The sequence below is a fragment of the Budorcas taxicolor genome, chromosome 6 (genome assembly GCF_023091745.1).
Source record: "Budorcas taxicolor isolate Tak-1 chromosome 6, Takin1.1, whole genome shotgun sequence".
Lineage (NCBI taxonomy): Eukaryota > Metazoa > Chordata > Mammalia > Artiodactyla > Bovidae > Budorcas > Budorcas taxicolor.
Window position 1 is genome coordinate 69,465,139 of NC_068915.1, and position 18,351 is coordinate 69,483,489.

General features: G+C 43.6%; 1 protein-coding gene across 3 annotated transcripts in view; it reads right to left on the reverse strand.

Moving 5' to 3' along the window:
- The window catches only part of LNX1 (ligand of numb-protein X 1), a 189,412-nt gene that overhangs the window by 101,567 nt on the left and 69,494 nt on the right, over positions 1–18,351 (reverse strand). For 2 of the 3 annotated variants that reach the window (XM_052641810.1, XM_052641809.1), the window contains exon 3: positions 11,255–11,747. In XM_052641810.1, the coding sequence (XP_052497770.1) occupies positions 11,255–11,646 (392 nt within the window). In that variant the 5' untranslated portion in view covers positions 11,647–11,747. Of the gene's footprint in view, positions 1–2,343; positions 2,436–11,254; positions 11,748–18,351 lie in introns of those variants that run through there. The other variant, XM_052641811.1, reaches the window with a different exon arrangement.

Genomic DNA, 18,351 nt, shown 5'->3' on the forward strand with positions numbered 1-18,351 from the left:
CCCATATATTCCTTCCAGTACCTGCCGCAGTACATGAACTACAGGGAAGCCCCAGCACCTGAAACATGTCTTTAATTCACTGATTAGTTCATTATCACTAGCAGCATCAGGTAACAGCTGCACAGAACTGGGAGCTTCCAAGAAAGTTCTATCAAATCAGTACAGGAACGTGATATTTCTAATTGTATCATGCCTCCTGGATTGCGTCACATTCAGAAAAGGTGGCTAGCTTGAATTCACTCAGAAAAGTTGCCTTTGATTCATGCAATTGTGGAAAAGAAAACTGTAAGCCAGTATGAAGAGCTTGCATTTAATTAGGCTATCAATGGAAAGTACCTCAATGGAAAGGTTCCTCATTAGCACCTGACATGGGCTGAATGGTGGCCCCTAAAAACATGCCACCCAGAACCTGTGAATGTGACCCTATTTGGATAAGGAGTCTTACAGATGCAATTACACTAAGGTTCTCAAGATCATCTGGATTATCCAGATGAGTCCTGAATCCAGGGACACGTATCCTTATAAGAGGGGAAGAAGATGTAGAACTGGAGAGCACACGCCGCAGGAGGCCATGTGAAGATGGAGGAAGAGACTGAAGTGAGGCAGCCACAGCCAAGGAATGCCTGGAGCCCCCAGAAGCTGGGAGAGGTGAGGAAGGATTCTCTCCGACAGCCCTCACAGAGTGTGGCCCTACTGCCACCTTAATTTCAAGCTCCTAGCCCCCAGAACTGTGAGAGATTAAATATGTGCTGTCTTGTATATAATTAGTTGCAGCAGCCCTGGGAAACTAATACAGCAAATAACAAGGATAGCGGATGGGGGTGGGGGATGGGGGTGGAGAGATGCAGGTGAAAAGGGTTGGGAGGAACGCTTTCTGGCACTAGATTTGAGAGATAGCTTCAGCATCCATCATGAGACAGGAAGGGGCTTTTCCATAATCCCAATTAAATCTGCCATCATATGTTTTTCTAGACAAGCTTCCACAATGTCATTATTACCCCAGAGATGTTCACTATTCAGGCTTAAGCCAGATACTTTCTCTATGAACCTTCTTATCCAAGGTAGACCAGGTTTACATTCCCATAAGATAGGACCAGGAAACCCTAAAATGAAGAGTCCTCAAAATGAATGTCCTTCATAGACCCAGGTCATTCATTCTCTTCTCTGCTTCTGGAGCATTTATTGAGCATCTACTGCGCTGGGCAAATTGATCAGTCTGCCTAACTATAACAGAGGCACTGGTTATATCTGAACATGTGAGGATCTCTACTTAAATCTGACCAGTCAAGCTTTTCTATTCTGGGATGTCTGATGTCTGGACTCTATTTAGAGTCCCTCTTTTCAATTACCCCTCACCCAGACTCTAATTTATAAAGAAGCAACTCTTGCTATTTTCACCTGTCCAGTGAGTAAAGAGAACTACATTTTTGTAAATACTCCCAACACTGAGACATACACAGCAGCACTTTGCATCTGATTGCTAGAAGCTGTTCACATCAGTCTGCAATCCTTTTTCAAAGCTTATTAACAAAAACAGCCTGAAAAATATTACTGTAAAGATTGGGGATGTGTGTCATTTCCTCTTACAAAATGAACATAGGTCATGGAGGAAAATGTCTTTTTTTTTTGAGATGCATAATGAAATATTTAGAGGTAAAATGTTATGATGACTGCAATGTACTCCAAACCACTTCCATAAAAAATAAAACAAATGAGGCAAAATTGGCAAAATGTTAATCATTATATCTAGGTGATAGGAATACAGGTATTCACTACAGGGTTCTTTCTGCTTTCTGATGCATAAAAATTATCAAAAATAAAAACAAAAAGGGTGTAGATTTTTTACATATAGGGCTATCTTGCCCGCATACTGACACTCTTGGTGTTTTCAGGATTGGAGACCGATTGTCTCAAAAAAGGATGATATCTGTTTATAACTAGAAATGTCCAGTAGAGACTTCAGGTCTGTACATGCAGCTTCTGTTCTTAACGGTCCTTTGGTTCTATTTATGGAGGGAAGTGAAGAAGCAGCTATTGAGAAAAAGCAGAGTATCAAAAAAAAAAAAAAAAAAAAAGGAAGGAAGAAAGCAGTGTTGGCACAGATGCAGGGGAAAAAATGCCTTGTTGGGAAAGCACTGCATTAGTAAGATGGTGTTTCTCTTTTAAGTCACAGACTGCTAAGCACGCGACTTCAAACTACTGGCAGGATGTTTTGTCCAAGTGCATCTAGTGGATGTGGAATTTATCCCTCTAAACCGACATACCGGCCCAAGGACAGACTCGGTCCCACCCCCGACACCCCGAGACACAGACACAGGCAGGCACGGTGAGAGGCGGACTCACAGTTCTGAGTACAGGAAGTGCAGATTGCCCACATTGTCAACGTAGTTGGCAGGGCTGAGCCAAGGCAGGATCAGCAACAGAAGCGCCTTCATTTTCCGATCAGGGTGCAGCTTTTTCTCCCCCCACCAGCCACCTTCTCTCTGTCAGTGGCAGGGGCCCAGCCCAGCCCGCCCCTTTAAACAACCTTTGCCATGTTCCCACAATCAGCAGATCATGGAGAATCAGACTCAGAGCCCTTGGCTGGAGCTGCGTTGATAAATCACAGGCTCGTAAGGGGACTGTGAGGTGCTCTGATTCTCAGATGGGGAGATATGAGAATGAAGGGCCCCACCAAGGCTGGAGAGAGGGTTAGGCTGAGAGCAGACAGGCTGATGCCTGGGAAAGGGACCTGCCCCCTCCTGCAGGCTGCCGACTGGTTCTCAGGAAGCAGCTGGTACATTTACATCACTGGCCGGGAGCAGCCGGGCTGGAAGCTGATCTGTGTTGGAAGAGGGCATGAAGATGGCACATGCAGAGCCCACTGTGTGAATAAGCAGATACTCAGAAGCTGTCCTCCAGCTTGACTGGAGGAAGACACGGGTTGAAATCAGCATCTTTGGAACAGAGCCTAGAGAGCTGAGCTCAAAGTGAGTCTTTGGATATTGTTGCACAGGAATGTTAATAGGAACCAGCTCCACCTCTCCATGTATATTTAGAATATGTACTTAAGGTAATTTACCTGTCAATTTCCTGACCACACAGACAGAGGTAAGGGAAGTGATATCTTTCCTGTTAATTTTGAAAACTGTCCCCATGACAGAATAGGTTGTGTCATTCTCTCTGAGACTAACCAAAGGCCTCAATAGACAGACATGAAGTTCTTTAAAAACAGTGTACACAGACTCCTGATCTGTAAGAAGAAAAGTTATTCCATTCCTCCTGCTCCCTGGAGTAACTGAATTAGGCTCTGACACTAGCTGCAGGATTCTGGGCATCTCATTGAAGCTCTGAGCCTCAGTCATCTCATTTTTGAAATGGAGCTAATAATGCCTTAATTCCTTGGTTCTGTGGAGGCTGGACCACAGCATCTCTTCCACCTTTGAGGTCTATGATTCCAGACCATATTACTTGTCTTAACACGAGGGCTTCTTTGCATGCCTAAGCTCTGGAATGCCATAGAAGCCTCAGATTCCTCTCCTTCTAGTTCATATTTAAGAAGATGGAAATCCATTTTGGTAACTGAAGACCCAAATCTTAATAGAACTGGCTCAAAAAGATAGTTACATTAACCACAACCTGGCAATTACAACAAACTCCACTTCACAGGAAGAAGATTAAGGAAAATCTACAGGATGACACCAACTGCAGGTGCTACTGGTAAAGAATTTGTCTGCCAGTGCAGGAGACAGAAGAGACATGGGTCAATCCCTGGGTTGGAAAGATCCCCTGGATGAGGAAATAGCAAGCCACTCCAATATTCTTGCCTGGAGAATCCCATGGACAGAGGAGCCTGGCAGGCTACAGTCCATGGGGTCACAAGAGTCAGACACGACTAAAGCGACTTAAACACACACACACAAGCAGGAAACTGGCATCAGAGATTTGCATTCATCTTTGACAGTGCTAAAAGGCTTTAACTACAGGAGACCCTGAGGATGTACAGATTTCACTTCTACAGTTTAGATCTGAGATACACAACCTTGATAAAGCATGGCATCTATAATTCTTTGGAGGTCCTAATTTGAATTCCACTCCCTTTCTCTGGTGTGCAAGAGAGTCAGAGTCTGTGAAGAGCATAAAAAAGGAAGTTAGGTTTGGAATTGAGATGCTGTCATCAAACAGGCTTGAGTCTGAACCCTAGCTCTGCCAGGAATGAGCTGTGTGACACTGGGCATGTTGCTTAATCTCTCTGAACTTCCGTATCCTCCTTTGTAAAGACAACAATAGCATGCTTAACTCACAGTGTTGTTATGAAGGTGGAATGAAATAATGCCTGTAAGAACAAAGGACTGTATGAGTGTTTAGCTGTTGTTGTAAATGTTGTTATTAATAGCCACTAATAATTGTGGATGAGCCTGGCTGGCAGATCAGTATCTATTTCCAAAAGGCTTTGCTGTTCTCACCCTGGCCCTTCTTTCCTCCTGCTCAGTCTTTTCCTGAATACAGAGTTTCACAGAGTCCTGGGACGTGCTCATCTTGAATGTCCAGGACCTACTGTATAGAGCATAACTCATAAGTAGCATCGTATATAACATAGAGGCTTCAGAGTGTGCTGGATTGTATTTCTGATGATCTTGGGTAGGTCAGATTGCTTCTCCAAGTCTCTGTTAAAAAGAAAGATGTCTGCCTTTCACTTCTTGCATTTCAAAAGGATAAGATGCCTTAATGGATCTGAAGAAGTGAAGTGAAGTGAAGTCGCTCAGTCGTGTCCGACTCTTTGCGACCCCATGGACTATAGCCCACCAGGCTCCTCCATCCATGCAATTTTCTAGGCAAGAGTACTGGAGTGGGTTGCCATTTCCTTCTCCAGGGGATCTTCCTGACCCAGGGATCGAACCCGGGTCTCCCACATTGCGGGCAGACACTTTACCATCTGAGCCACCAGGGAATCCCAATGGATATGAATGCAATATAAAAATGAAGGTATTGTTTTTTATTGTTTCTGTTACTCTTGCAAAAACAGCTGGCTTCCTATTCAATATCTAATCTCATCTTCTTTTTAAGAGCACCTGTGTTTTGTTTATGGTGGTGATGCACTTTGCCTCTCCCACAGACAGGCAGCCATGTAATATGACAATGGCTAACAAGGTATAAGAAGAAATTACTGGGTGACACAGCCTAGAAAGCTCTTTAAAGGAGGGAGTCTCAGTTTGTACACTGCATTTTGCCCTTGAGGCCTGGTTCTTTTTGCCTGGAAATTGGATGTGATGCTGGGGCTTGAGCAGCCATTTTGAGGCCAGGAGGTAATAATTATGAGGATGAATGCTAATTGAAAAGCAGAAGGAGCCTGGATTCCTGATAGCAACATCATACTAGTTGTGGGCTTCCTAGCCCCAAAGTTTGTGCTAAATGAGAAAAAGGAAACTTCTACATAGTTAGATCAATATAACTTGAATCTTTTATTACCCATCCTCAGATGTAGTCCTATCTAATATAATCTTTTTGGAATAAAATCCTACTTTCAAATGGTCATGGATCACTGTAAACAGTACAGTCATAACCCTAATCCTTGCCTCCAGGCTCTGAGTCCTCTTTATCTTTAAATGTCAGCTCAGACATCACCAATCATCAATCACCTCCAGTTTTCTTGTCTTTTTTTCTTGTCACTAAGCAGGGAACTCCTTGAGGGCAGGAGCTCTATTGATATTGTTTTCTACTGTATTCTCATCACAGTGCCTAGAACACAGTAGATGCTCAATAAATATCTGTTGAATGAAAGAGAATTCAACTTGGTTAAAGAGACCATTTCTTGGAATAGTCTTTCTTGATCACAGGCAAATTAGCAAAAACAGACTTCAAACTTTATGAGAGTGATGGCAGGGGTTGAGCATGTATATGAATGGATAATAAATGCCCAGGAACCAAGGAAAAAGGTAAGGAATATTTCTTGGAATGGGTGTCTAGGAGAATGTGATTTCTCTAAAGAATTTCTTGGAGCATAACCTGATGGATGCTCAATGGTTCTCTCAAAAACAAAGGCAGAAATTTTCCTCATCTCTTCTGTGCCCAGGAGAACTAAAAGAACAGATCTCAGTTAGGCACGGCCAGGAGAAAGTGGGTTCAGGTTTGGAAAGTCATGTGAAGGATGCATGTTAAGCACAGTCAGAGTGGAGATGTTAAGCCAGGCTAAAATGACCAACGAGACTTGTTACTTGACCACCTTTCCATAGGGTAATAGTCCCTAGTCCTTTACTCTGGCAGTAGAACTTTCCCTGCCCTGTAGGCAGCTACCTGAGTCTGTGTTTATGGAACATGGTACAGAGAAGGGTCTGAATATTCATTGGAAGGACTGATGCTAAGACTAAAGCTCCAATACTTTGGCTACCCGACGCTAAGAGCGAACTCATTGGAAAAGACCCTGATGGCTGGGAAAGATTGAGGGCAGGAGAGAAGAGGGCCACAGAGGATGAGATGGTTGGATGGCATCACCAACTCGATGGATATGAGTCTGAGCAAATTCTAGGAGCTGGCGAAGGACAGGGAAACCTGGCGCACTGCAGTCCACGGGGTCACAACGTGTCAGACATGACTGAGCAACTGAACAACAACAGAGAAGGGCCCCTGATAGAAGAAAAGGTCAGGAGAGGTTCCAGTGTAGGTCTTTGGGGAAGAAATTTCCAGGACACTGGGTTTAAACTTAATCAAGAAAATAACTCTAGAGAGTCTTCAGTCAGGTGTGCCAATACCGTCACATTTTCACCCAGGACTGTTTTCAAAACACTGAACAATGAGCTCTTTATTTGTGCTACGTAAATACTGAAGGGGGTCAGCTTTACTATCTCACGTTTTTATTATCATCCATGAGAGAGAAACTCAAGGGCAAAGTGGCTTGTCCCATGAACTCAACATGTGTGTGTTTTCAAATTCTCTTTGACTTTTCAGAGGTCATTTTCTCAAAGGCAGAAATTGTGGCTTATATAGATTTTTCTTTCATTCTGGGCCTGGCCTATTGTGGATTGTTGATAAATATTATATATGCAGAGAATGATACTGCAAAATAGAGATGTAGTCTTGAGACTAAAAAAATGCCCACTCAGGATCAAGGAAGTAAAACTTCACCTCCACACACCCTCTCACTGCCAGTCTGGGTCAAGAGAGGTGCATTGAACTGACCCTCTGCTGTGCCCCAACTATGCCAATATCCCTTGGTTGGGAAGTCTGCCATTGCACTCAACAGCCCATCACTCTTGTGGGAATTCTTTATAGTAGACCCATGTGATAGGAGTGTGCAATCATCTAAGAGCAGAGGACAACAGAATTATCCAGAAGATTCCAAACATCAGCTTACATGCTTAGATTTACTCCCACAGAAGAATTCTCCAGTCTGAAGTTAAAAAAGTCACCCAAGTCATTGCTGGTCCAGCCGGTCATACACACCCCAGTTGCCCATACCTGCTTTACTTTAGGATTCATATTCAACCCAGGGTCTGAAGTAGTAAGCAATGTTTACAAATGACATAAATTCTGCAGAAAAACAGGCAGCATCCCTGATAACCATAGCATGCATGATCCTCTAGACAGGCCGTGAACAGAGACCTTGGGGAAATAGTTCTTGAACACAGGTTATTTACTAAAGGGACAATGGAAACATTCTAAATGTGATTTATTTCTGCAAGAGCTTAGTATTCAAGGAGTCAACTGAAATAAATTCCCATTGCACAGGTGGACAAACCGCCTATAAGGAGCTTCCCGTGAAGCCCACGGTTGCTAGCTCTCTAGGATCCCCTGGAAGGACATGTGGATCCACGTCAGTCTCCCCGTAGTCATCAACCAGAATTACAGTGAAGTTCTCCATTTTAGGTCAATTCTCAGCCTGCCTACTTTATACTCATCAAAGTACCATCAGTCAAAGGAAATATTTTTAACTCATTACATTTTAAATACTGAAACGAAGAATGCAAAATTTATAAATATAAATTTATCTTCTAGTACAAACATATGACAACACTTCCATACAAGCAGCCACCAACCTGGAGGCCTCGAATCCAAATGTAAGGAAAACACCAGCTTCCTGGTAACATCTGAGTTTTCCTACTTTAAGAGACTCCAGCAGTAGTAGTGCCTTAATCTTAACCTCTCTTCTAAGAGGAGGAAGAGGCAGTCTACTGAACTGGTTGGTCACAGGCCCTGGGCCCAAGAGGGCTCTGGAGTCAAGTTCCAGATTAGCTCCAGATTCTGAATCCTGGCCAGTAAAATGCTCAGGGAGCAGGAGGCAAGGAAGTATATATTAAGCATTTGATGACTAACAAATTCAATGTATTTTTGGAAATGTTGGTTTTAACCTACTTAGGAAGCTGAAGTGTGGAGTCACAGCAAGTGTGGAGGCCCAACACCTTGCCCTGAGAGTTCCCTCGTCACCGAGGGCTGCTGAAGGGGAAGGTGAAAGACTCTGAGGCCACAGCTCAGACATGTGAATTCAATTAGCTCTGCACACCTCGTTATGCGCTGAGCGTTCAGCAGACCTTTCTCCCAGGCTTCCTTGAGGTGTGGGGTCATGCAGCCAGTGTGGGCAGCTGAGGTGCACTTGAGTCATCTCTCTCTAGACCCCAGAAGCGCCCCACCCCTCCTGACCCCGACCAGTCTCTTCCCAGACCTCCCCTGGAAGCACTTCTTTCCAGCCTTGCTCTCAGCTCCATGTGCTATCTTATCCCAATTCTTAGGGATATTCTTGGCCCCAAGTCAGTGCTTGATGAGGGGAGGGGGTAGGGCTGCCGTGTTTTTACTCTCTTACTTCAGAGTGCTTCTATTTCTCTCCTTGTCTCTGTCCTCTCTACCCCTCTCCTGCAAAACTCCAGTAGTGGGCAGAATACCTAACACACCCCTCCCCAAAGCAGTCTGCCTCCTCACCCTCAGAACCTGTGAATGTGTCTCCTCACATGGCAAAGGGGACTTACAGATGCAACTAAATAAATCCTGAGATGAGGAAAGGAACCTGAACTATCCAGGTGGATTCACTGAGTGGATCCCAGTGTCATCACAGGCGTCCTTATATAAGGAAGTCAGGAGGATCACAGTCATAGAAAGAGATGTGGTGATGGAAGGAAAGGAGAGAGACAGAGAAAGAGAAGGGAACGAGGAAGGAGAGAAGAGAGAGAGATGCTAGGCTGCTGGCTTTGAAGATGGAGAAAGAAACCACAAGCCAAGGAATGCAGGGGCCTTTGGAAGCCCAGAGCCAAAGGGAACCAGCCTCCGAACACCCTGATGTCAGTGAGACCTGTGTTGGACTTCGAATACTCGGAACTGGAAAGTAACACACCTGGCATTGTTTTAAGCCACTAAGTTTGCGATCATTTGTTACAGCAGCAGCAGGAATCAAATACAGCTCCCAAACACAAATGTATTATATAAACGGCAAAAGTAGCCAACATGGGAATGGGGCAGGGAGGTCTCCCAGGGCCTTTTCTCCTCCTCTTGCTCCTCACCTCTTCTATCTGGTGTGGCTGCAGTCTTGGCCCTGGCCCTGTGTTAGCATCTGTCTGCATCCACCTCATCTTTGACCCCAGGCCCACTCCCCTGCAGGCAATGCCTCCCTTATGCAGGCAACGCCTCCCCTACCCAGACAAAACTTGCAGCAAAAGTCACACACAGACTCCCTTACCCCTTTTCCTCTGGCCACGTTTCCTTCCGAGCAACCAGACAAGAGGCACATCCTAGCTCACACACCTGAGATCACAGAGGGTCAGAGGCAACTCACAAACCTGACATAGATGCATCTGGCTCAACATCTAGTGGGGGAAAGTGTGTTTACCAACATAATTAATTACTATGGAAAACATGTGTGAAGCATTATACCCAGGCAGGTGCTTTGGATGCAAACTTCCATGTTAAGAGATTCTGCATGTCCCCAAAGACAAAGACTCAGATTCAGGGCTTAAGGAATGTGATCTTTAGGAAAAAAAAACACCCGCACCTGCCTCTCACCCTTGTCACAATAGGAACCAAGATAAACACCAGTTTCCAAATTTCCTCTTACAAAATAATTCTGGTATTACTGTTCATGTCTTATTAAGCACCTTAGATGTTCTAAGAGAGGAACTCCTGCGCCTGAGACCCAGGGCCACCCCCTGAGGCTGTCCACAAGAAGCACGCTCAGGAACACACGATGTGAGTGGGTGAAGTAAGAGGTAGATGGTGGGGTGGATGGTGCTGACCACCAGCAGGAGCAGTCACACCACAGTTCTGCATCAGTGTGCACACCTGTGCGGAAAAACGTGCAGAAGAAATCACTAGAAGGACAAAAGTTTTGTAAATCTCTCCTCTTAGAAACTTAGTTGAAAATACCTCGTGTCTCCTCAAAGGATAGTTGGGCTTTGGTATTTCCTGTACAGAGCAAGTCATGGGCCAAACTGGGAGAGATTTTTTTTTTTCTTACATAAAAAGGCAAGCAATGTTCTCCAGGATATCTTTTTGGGAACCTGAAGCCTCACAAAATGAGATGAGAAAGCTTCTCATTAGATTCTGCAGTATCTTTCACATTTCAGATGCACCCAAATGAAATAAACCAGTCACAAAAGAACAAATACTGAACGATGCTTCTTATATGAGGTTTCTACAGCAGTCAAATTCATGGAGACAGAAAGCAGAATGGTGGGTGCCAGTGGCTGGAGAGGAAGAAATGAGGGGGGTTTATTTTAATTTTTTAAATGGATGTGAAGTTTTAGTTCTGGAAGATGAAAAAAATCCTGGAAATGGTTATTGGTGATGATTGTTACATCAGTGTAAACGTACTTAATGTCACTTAAAAGCACACTTAAAAATGCTCGGCAAATTTTATATTATTTATATTTTACCAGAAAACCTTCCAACCGTATAAACACACACCCACACATATACACACATTCACACCCCACAACTCCACCATGTGCTGTTTCCTCACACTGAACCACAGCCAGAATATCTCAACCGTTTCTTACTTTGAATGAATCCTTTCACTGGCTGCAAAGCATAAGGTAAAAAAACAGGTATTTCCGGGAGCACCGGGACCCTGCAACACCCCGCCCTTGCAGCAGCAGCCCTAGAAAGCGAAAGTGAAAATCGCCTCCGACTTTCGCGCGACCCCATGGACTGTATAGAATTCTCCAGGCCAGAATACTAGAGTGGGTAGCCTTTCCCTTCTTCAGGGGATCTTCCCAAACCAGGGACTGAACTCAGGTCTCCCGCACTGCAGGCTGATTCTTGACCAGCTGAGCCACAAGGGAAGCCCCCTCCCTACCTCGTTTGAAAGTGATGCTCAAGGTCGCAGCGCTGCAGCACCTCGGCGCAGTGCTCCGTGAACGGGCAGGTCACCAGCAGCTTGTTGAGGAGCTTGTTGACCAGGATGTTGGATTTCTTGCAGTGCTGCAGAACCAGAGGCTTTCGATCCACGGGGCAGAAGTCCTTCTCCACCAGGAAGTTGGTGAGACAGACTGCACAGAAGGTGTGTCCACATGGCGTGTCCAGAGGGCCCAGAAGAGCTTGCAGGCAGATGTGGCAAACGAGGTCATCGTCCACATCTTCCGTGTAGGTGTAGAAGTGGTTTTCCTCGGGGGAGTGGGCTTGGCCGCACACCACACACAGGGGTGCAGCGCTGGGATCCGGGTCCTCAGCGGGGTCTGGCTGGTTCATGGTCAACTGGGAGTGGGTGGAGCAGGATGACCGGAAACCAACCCCGGAAAACAGTATTTCCTCCAGAGTAAATCAGGATCTTCTAGGAGCCATCCACAAACCTGAAAGAGAATGAGACTGCTCATCTATCTTGGTTATGGACGGTAGGCGGTGCTGCCAGTGGACAGAACTGAGCTGTGACTAGGAAGGCCTGGAATGAGTGACCACGTGGTGACTGACCAACGAGACCTGAAGCCTGGCTTCCTTATGCCTCAGTTTAACTACCTATCTTAGCAGGAATAATACTTACGCCTAATTTCCTCATATTAGTGCAGTGAAAATTATTTGAGTGAAATCTGGGAATGCCCAGAAACAGGCCCTAACAAAACAGACCAGTGATTTATAAAATCCTGTCAGATCATGACAAGAAGAAGATGTTAATGCTCTGATGGCTTTCTCTTATCTCTCTTCACTACCTTTCTCTAAAACCCAGAAAATAAAGGACACCTCATAGTCTTCAACTAAATCATCTGAGAAGAAATAAGAGCTGCTGACACAGTTGTATTTTTATGAAGATGAAAGCATTGTTTTCTTCTGCGTGCATTTCATTTATTCAGTCACTTCGTGGTAAAGGTGTTTCCGGAGCCACGCTGTCTGTGCCAATCTCACCGTCACTGCACCAATGATGGAAGTCTCCGTTTCCATGTCTGTAGTGGCTCAGAGGTTAAAGTGTCTGCCTGCAATACTGGAGATCCAGGTTCGATCCCTGGGTCAGGAAGATCCCCTGGAGAAGGAAATGGCAACCCACTCCAGTATGCTTGCCTGGAGAATCCCATAGAGGGAGGAGCCTGGTGGGCTACAGTCCATGGGGTCCCAAAGAGTCGGACACGACTGAGTGATTTCACTTTCACTTTCACTTCCATGTCTGTAAAGTGGAGATAATACTGTAATGGCCTATCTCAGAGGGTTGTTGTGAAGAGTAAATGACATATGCGGCATAAAACACTTTAGAATTATGCCTAAAATACAGTAAGTGCCCAGTAAGTATTAACTATTCTTACATATATTTGTTGCTGAAGTCGTTCTGTCTCCAGCCAAGCTCATTTCGCCTGGAAACTGAAAGCTATAGTTCCTCTCAGGGGTCTTTTGCTTTATTCTCATAGTTCTCTTTCATTCAATTATATATATATATATATTCAAACTAGTAGAATATTATCACACTATGTATTTTCCTTTGGTGAAAAGTGAAAGAGTCGCTCAATTGTGTCTGACTCTCTGCAACCTTATGGACTGTAGCCTGCCAGGTTCCTCTGTCCATGGAATTCTTCAGGCAAGAATATTGGAATGGGTTGCCATTTCCTTCTCCAGGGGATCTTTCCAACCCAGGGATTGTGAACCTGGGTCACCCACATTGCAAGCAGATTCTATACCATCTGAGCCACCAGGGAAGCTATTTTTCCTGTGGTATAGGAGTTTAAAGTGGAGATTTCAACATGCCTGATCAACATCTAGGAAAGTCTCCTGACCAGTCAATAAACAGTTTTTTCTTTGCCTTCAATATTTTTTATTAATGAACTGCAGTAGTGTGAGATTAGTGACAATGATAATCATAAACATCTGATTTCAATAAGCATTTTGTAGGCACCAATCTTGAGCAAGGTAGCAAACTGGCTGTGCGGGAGACCTTCAAGAGAGCTTTAAAAGACATGCCTACCCTCTTGGAGTCCCCAGACCTTCCCGGGGGATGTGGACATGACCAAATAATGAGAAACCCAGGTAAGCAGTGCAGACAGAGGTCAGCACTAGGGGACTCAAGGTCAATACTCATGACAATGAAGAATCTGTCGTATCCCAGCCCTCAACACAACTTTCTTCTTTTCCAAAAGTAACTAAAATGACTTGAAGTTTTCCGCAGAAACATAAAGACAGATGAATCGCCTAACAGGAAACTGGCCATATTTTGAAACAGCACAGCAGTCACAAACTGCCTTACAGTTCTTTTCTTTTCCAAGTAAAGTTTGAGGTTGTTTCTACAAACATAGCCTTATCTCAAAAAGAAAATACATTGACTTCAAACTTGTGCTGAGTCAGCTTACATTTCTGCACTGTGTTAATAAGCCTTGAAGAACACTCTGGTCAAGAGGTAGAAGTAAAGTGCCCCAAATGTGAAAGCATGTAGAAATCACAGACTTTTATTTAGCATCAGAAGAGATCACAGGAGGCAAAAGTAGAGGATACAGGAGGGGGGTGAAGCTGTTTATAGTCAAATTTCATAGAAACCTACACAGCTGCTATTTGTCCTCAAGGCTCAGAGAAGATATTGGAACCACACAGGAAATACTTTCAGTAGCATGAAAAACAGTTCGAAAATAAACATGAAAATGGAAATGGGCCACCCAAAAGATTATCATCTGCTATAGGAAAAAAAAGTTCACATATTTTGAACTAAAACCCTATGTCTTTAGTACTTAGAGTTGGGTCAAATCCTCCCACGTATTCTTTCTCATTGTGCTGAAGGGAAGGGTGATAGGACTGCCGGTGGTCGCCCTGCTCTGACCACTGCAACAATGTCACGTTTCTGGGCCACTTCCTCATTGGTGCAAAGGTGGAATTGGACCTGATGTTTGGTTTTCTCACTGTGCTCGGCAAGGTGTGTCAGATGCCTCAGGCTCTTCCAGGGAAGGGAAGGGGGATGGTAGGCTGTGTCCAATTTTCCACTCCACCCAGACCCAGCTCCACTTTCATCTCATGCATTAGGTTCCTCATAGATTCTGTTCAAAGGACCATGGCTTAAGGAAAACAAAAGCCAAAAAAAATCCTCCGGACTAGATACCATGAAATCCCTTTCAGAAACAAAGTCCTGTGATTCCATGCTAATATAATAGAGGTGTTTTCTTGGGGTATTTTAGGGTGGTTGGCTTTGGGGAATTTTTTTTTTTTCTGGGGCATATATATATATATATATACATATATATATATAATTATGTTGTTTAATCCTTACACATCCCCAGGGATTTTGTTTTTAATTTAACAGATAAGGAAACTGGGTGTAGTAGGTAAGTAACTTGCCAGTTACACCAAAAAAGAACAAACTAGCAGGGGCTCATAACTCCTTACTGCTCTTTACAACATTGCTACTTTTCTCCCATAACCTATCTTGACTATGACCAGTCAGAATCCAAAAAAAGTAAAAAGGAAAGTGAAAGTCACTCAGTCATGTCCGACTCTTTGAGATCCCATGGGCTGTAGTCCATGGAATTCTCTAGGCCAGAGTACTGGAGTGGGTAGCCTTTCCCTTCTCCAGGGGATCTTCCCAATGCAGGGACTGAAGCCCAGTCTCCATCACTGTAGGCAGATTCTTTACCATCTGAGCCATAAGGGAAGCCCAAGAATACTGGAGCAGGTAGCCCATCCCTTCTCCAGCAGATCTTCCCGACCCAGGAACTGAACCAAATATAAGAGCCCCAGGAAATTATAAGGTTAAAAATCCCTGTAGGCCCCATTGCAAATGGAGTTTTCCAAGATCTCTGAATAAAAAGATTCTTTGACTTTACTGAGTGCTAAAATGCCTAAGACAGGATAAGTAGATTGGAGTAAGCAGAAATGGCAGGCTTTAGCTCCAACACCAATTTGTTTTTCCTTTCATTCTTTTTTATCTGAGAGCAATTTGAATTCCCTGGCACTTACTCTTGTGAGTAAACCAGATTCCTCATATAATATTAAAGTAAACACTGCTGTATATATTTTTCAACTTTGCTTTAGACTAAATAAAGCCTATATGAATAGACGCAGATTATGAGAGAATTGGCTAAAAAAAGGAGTTTGGGTTCCAAAAAAAGAACTAGGTAGACTTTAAAAAGTATGATTAATGTGATTTACTTGATGTTTCTTATTTCCAGTTTACATCTTATAAATATGTATGATGTGTCATGTTTTTGGACATATATGTGCCTTGCTGATGAACTGAGAAGAAATTATAGAAACTCATTAAGGCTTAAAAGGTAGACTCTTTTGTCCCCTAAGAGGGAGCAAGAGGGTCTGTCCATACACGTTAGTCTGTATGTCAGCTGTCAGCAATCTGGTCCTAGCTGTGGTAAGGAGAAAGGGATATGCAAGATGGCTTTTTTTGCAGTTTGGAGTGAGAAAAAGCAGGAAGTAGATTCCTTCCTTGAGTATGTGTATGGGGATGGGGGGATATCTTACTGTGCCTTGATACACTATTGCGACTTAGGAACCATCCTTCCTCCTTATCTCTGATTTGGGGTAGAATAGAAGCCTGAGGGGATGTTTACAGAGATGTGTAGTCCACCAATGGCATGCCAGGAAGTGACAGGAAAAATAACAACGCCCATCTCTGTTTGTCCTTAATCCCTGTTTCCTTCCCCACTACTTCATGGTGCCTGCAATCTGTCCAGAAGTTCTTCTACCTAACTTTGAAATTCTAAACATCTGTGGTTGACAACAAAGATACGTTTCAGAGCAAATGTGAGTCAGCGCCATCTGCAGCCAAGAGGTTCATTAGAGGTCGTATGCATACTGTCACCTGGACTGCAAAATTCAATGGATTGGAAACTTAGTAGCCTTAAGAGCAGCCTTCAGGAGGGCGATTAAGAGGTACAGACTTCCAGCTGCAAAATGAATGAGCTTTATATTTTATGAAATAATATACTCAGTAATGATATAATATCTTCATGTGGTAACATATTGTAACCAGATTATTGTGGTGATCATTTTGTAATGTATAGAAATATTGAGTCACTACGTGGTACACCAGGAATTAGCATGGTGTTATACTTTGACAAACTTGGAAGAAAAGAGATCATATTTGTAGTTACCAGAGTGGGGGGAGAGTTAGAGTGGGTAAATGTAGTCAAAAGATAAAAAATTACAGTTAAAGGATAAATAACTACTAGGGATGTGGGCGTCCATGGTGGCTCAGTGGTACAGAATCTGCCTGCCAATGCAGGAAACACAGGTTCAATCCCTAGATCAGGAAGATCCCCTGGAAAAAGAAATGGCAACCCACTCCAGTATTCTTGCCTGGGAAATCCTGAGGACAGAGGAGCCTGGTGAGCTACAGCCCATGGGGTCACAAAAGAGTCAGACACAACTGAGCGACTAAATAATAACAACCTACTAAGGAGGGGAAGTCTACACACTGACCAAATTTTTTTCTCTCTGTAACTCCCCTAACCCCTTCATGGGTGCCATTTAGAACATGTCTAATTCCTTAAATCCATTTCAATTATTTGAAGACAGCCCCCAAGTCTTCCCATAGGTTCAGCAGCCTTAGGTGTGTCCGACATTCCTTCCAGTTTCCAAACTCCAAGAGCCTGACCACACTCTTCTGCAAGCTCTAAACTTATCAGTGTACTTCCTGCAACATATGAACAGCCTCCAAGACAGAGTGAAATGAGAGTAACCAACTGCTCCCATAGCCAAAGACTGCATCTGCTTTCTTGGTGGCAATACACACCTTGGCTGTTACTGCAGTCCTGCCAGGGCTGAGCAGGGGACATTACACTGAGCCCTGAAGGAAGCTATTAGGAAGTCTTGGCCACAGAAGTGAAAAAAGATTAAGGGTAATGAAGTGGAGAAGTAGATGCTTTAAAAGGCGAAAGCAAGGGTTTGGAGCAATTTAGAAAATGCAGTGATATTTACTGGCATTAGCTAGATTTCTGTAAACAAAATAAAATTCTTAATGGCCAAACAGTTCCAGTATTGGAATTCTCAGCATATAATCTGAACTGAAGAATGAATGGTATTTGAGGAATTTGGGGCTCTCCCATTTGTTTGTAAACATTCCTTTATTTTGACAACTCTTGGTATTTTACAATATCCTGACATACATAACACAAGAGAAATGGAAACCACTTTAAAAAATGGTAAATCTGAGATAATTTTTCCCATCCAGAGCATAAACATGGAGTTTTCACTGAAATTCACTATTAATGAAAAAATGAAAATAGGGCCAAGGGCAGCTGATGAAGGGGCAGGTGATGGAATAAACTAGAAATTCTGCAACTCCAAATGCTCTGTACCTCTTCCTGTCCAGCTGCTTTAAAAAGGGAGAAGAAGAAGATGCACAAGTGCTTGAGAAGGAAAGTGTACCTAAGGAGGCTTATTAGCCAGTCACCTTGGAACATTAGGCTTCTCCATTTATCTGCCAGAAAGCATTGCTTATAGAAAATTCCTACTTAGCCTATGACAAACACAGGAAAAAATCCACTGAAGACATTCCTATATAACAGATACACTTATCCCACCAGTGCTGTGTGGTCCACGTTGCAATATGTAGTGCGTGCTTAGTCACTCAGTCATGTTTATCTCTTGCAACCCCATGGTCGGCAGCCCGCCAGGCTCCTTTATCTATGGGGTATTTTTCCAGGCAAGAATACTGGAGTGGATTGCTGTTTCCTCCTCCAAGGGATCTTCCCGACCCAGAGATCAAACCGATGTCTCTTGTGTCTCCTGCATTGCAAGCGAATTCTTTACCACTGAGCCATCGAGGAAGTCCCTATGTTGCAGCCTAAGGCCAAAGGAGATATGCGTCGTGATATACATGTATATTTTCTAATGGTTAATTTCCCCTAGATCATTAAGCTAATTGAAAAAACATGGGAAACATGAAAAACACATATATTAAATGTACAACATTATTTTAAGTTTAAATAGTTTATTTGTACTAAAAACAAACATTTTTACCCCATAGTTTCACTTTCCTGG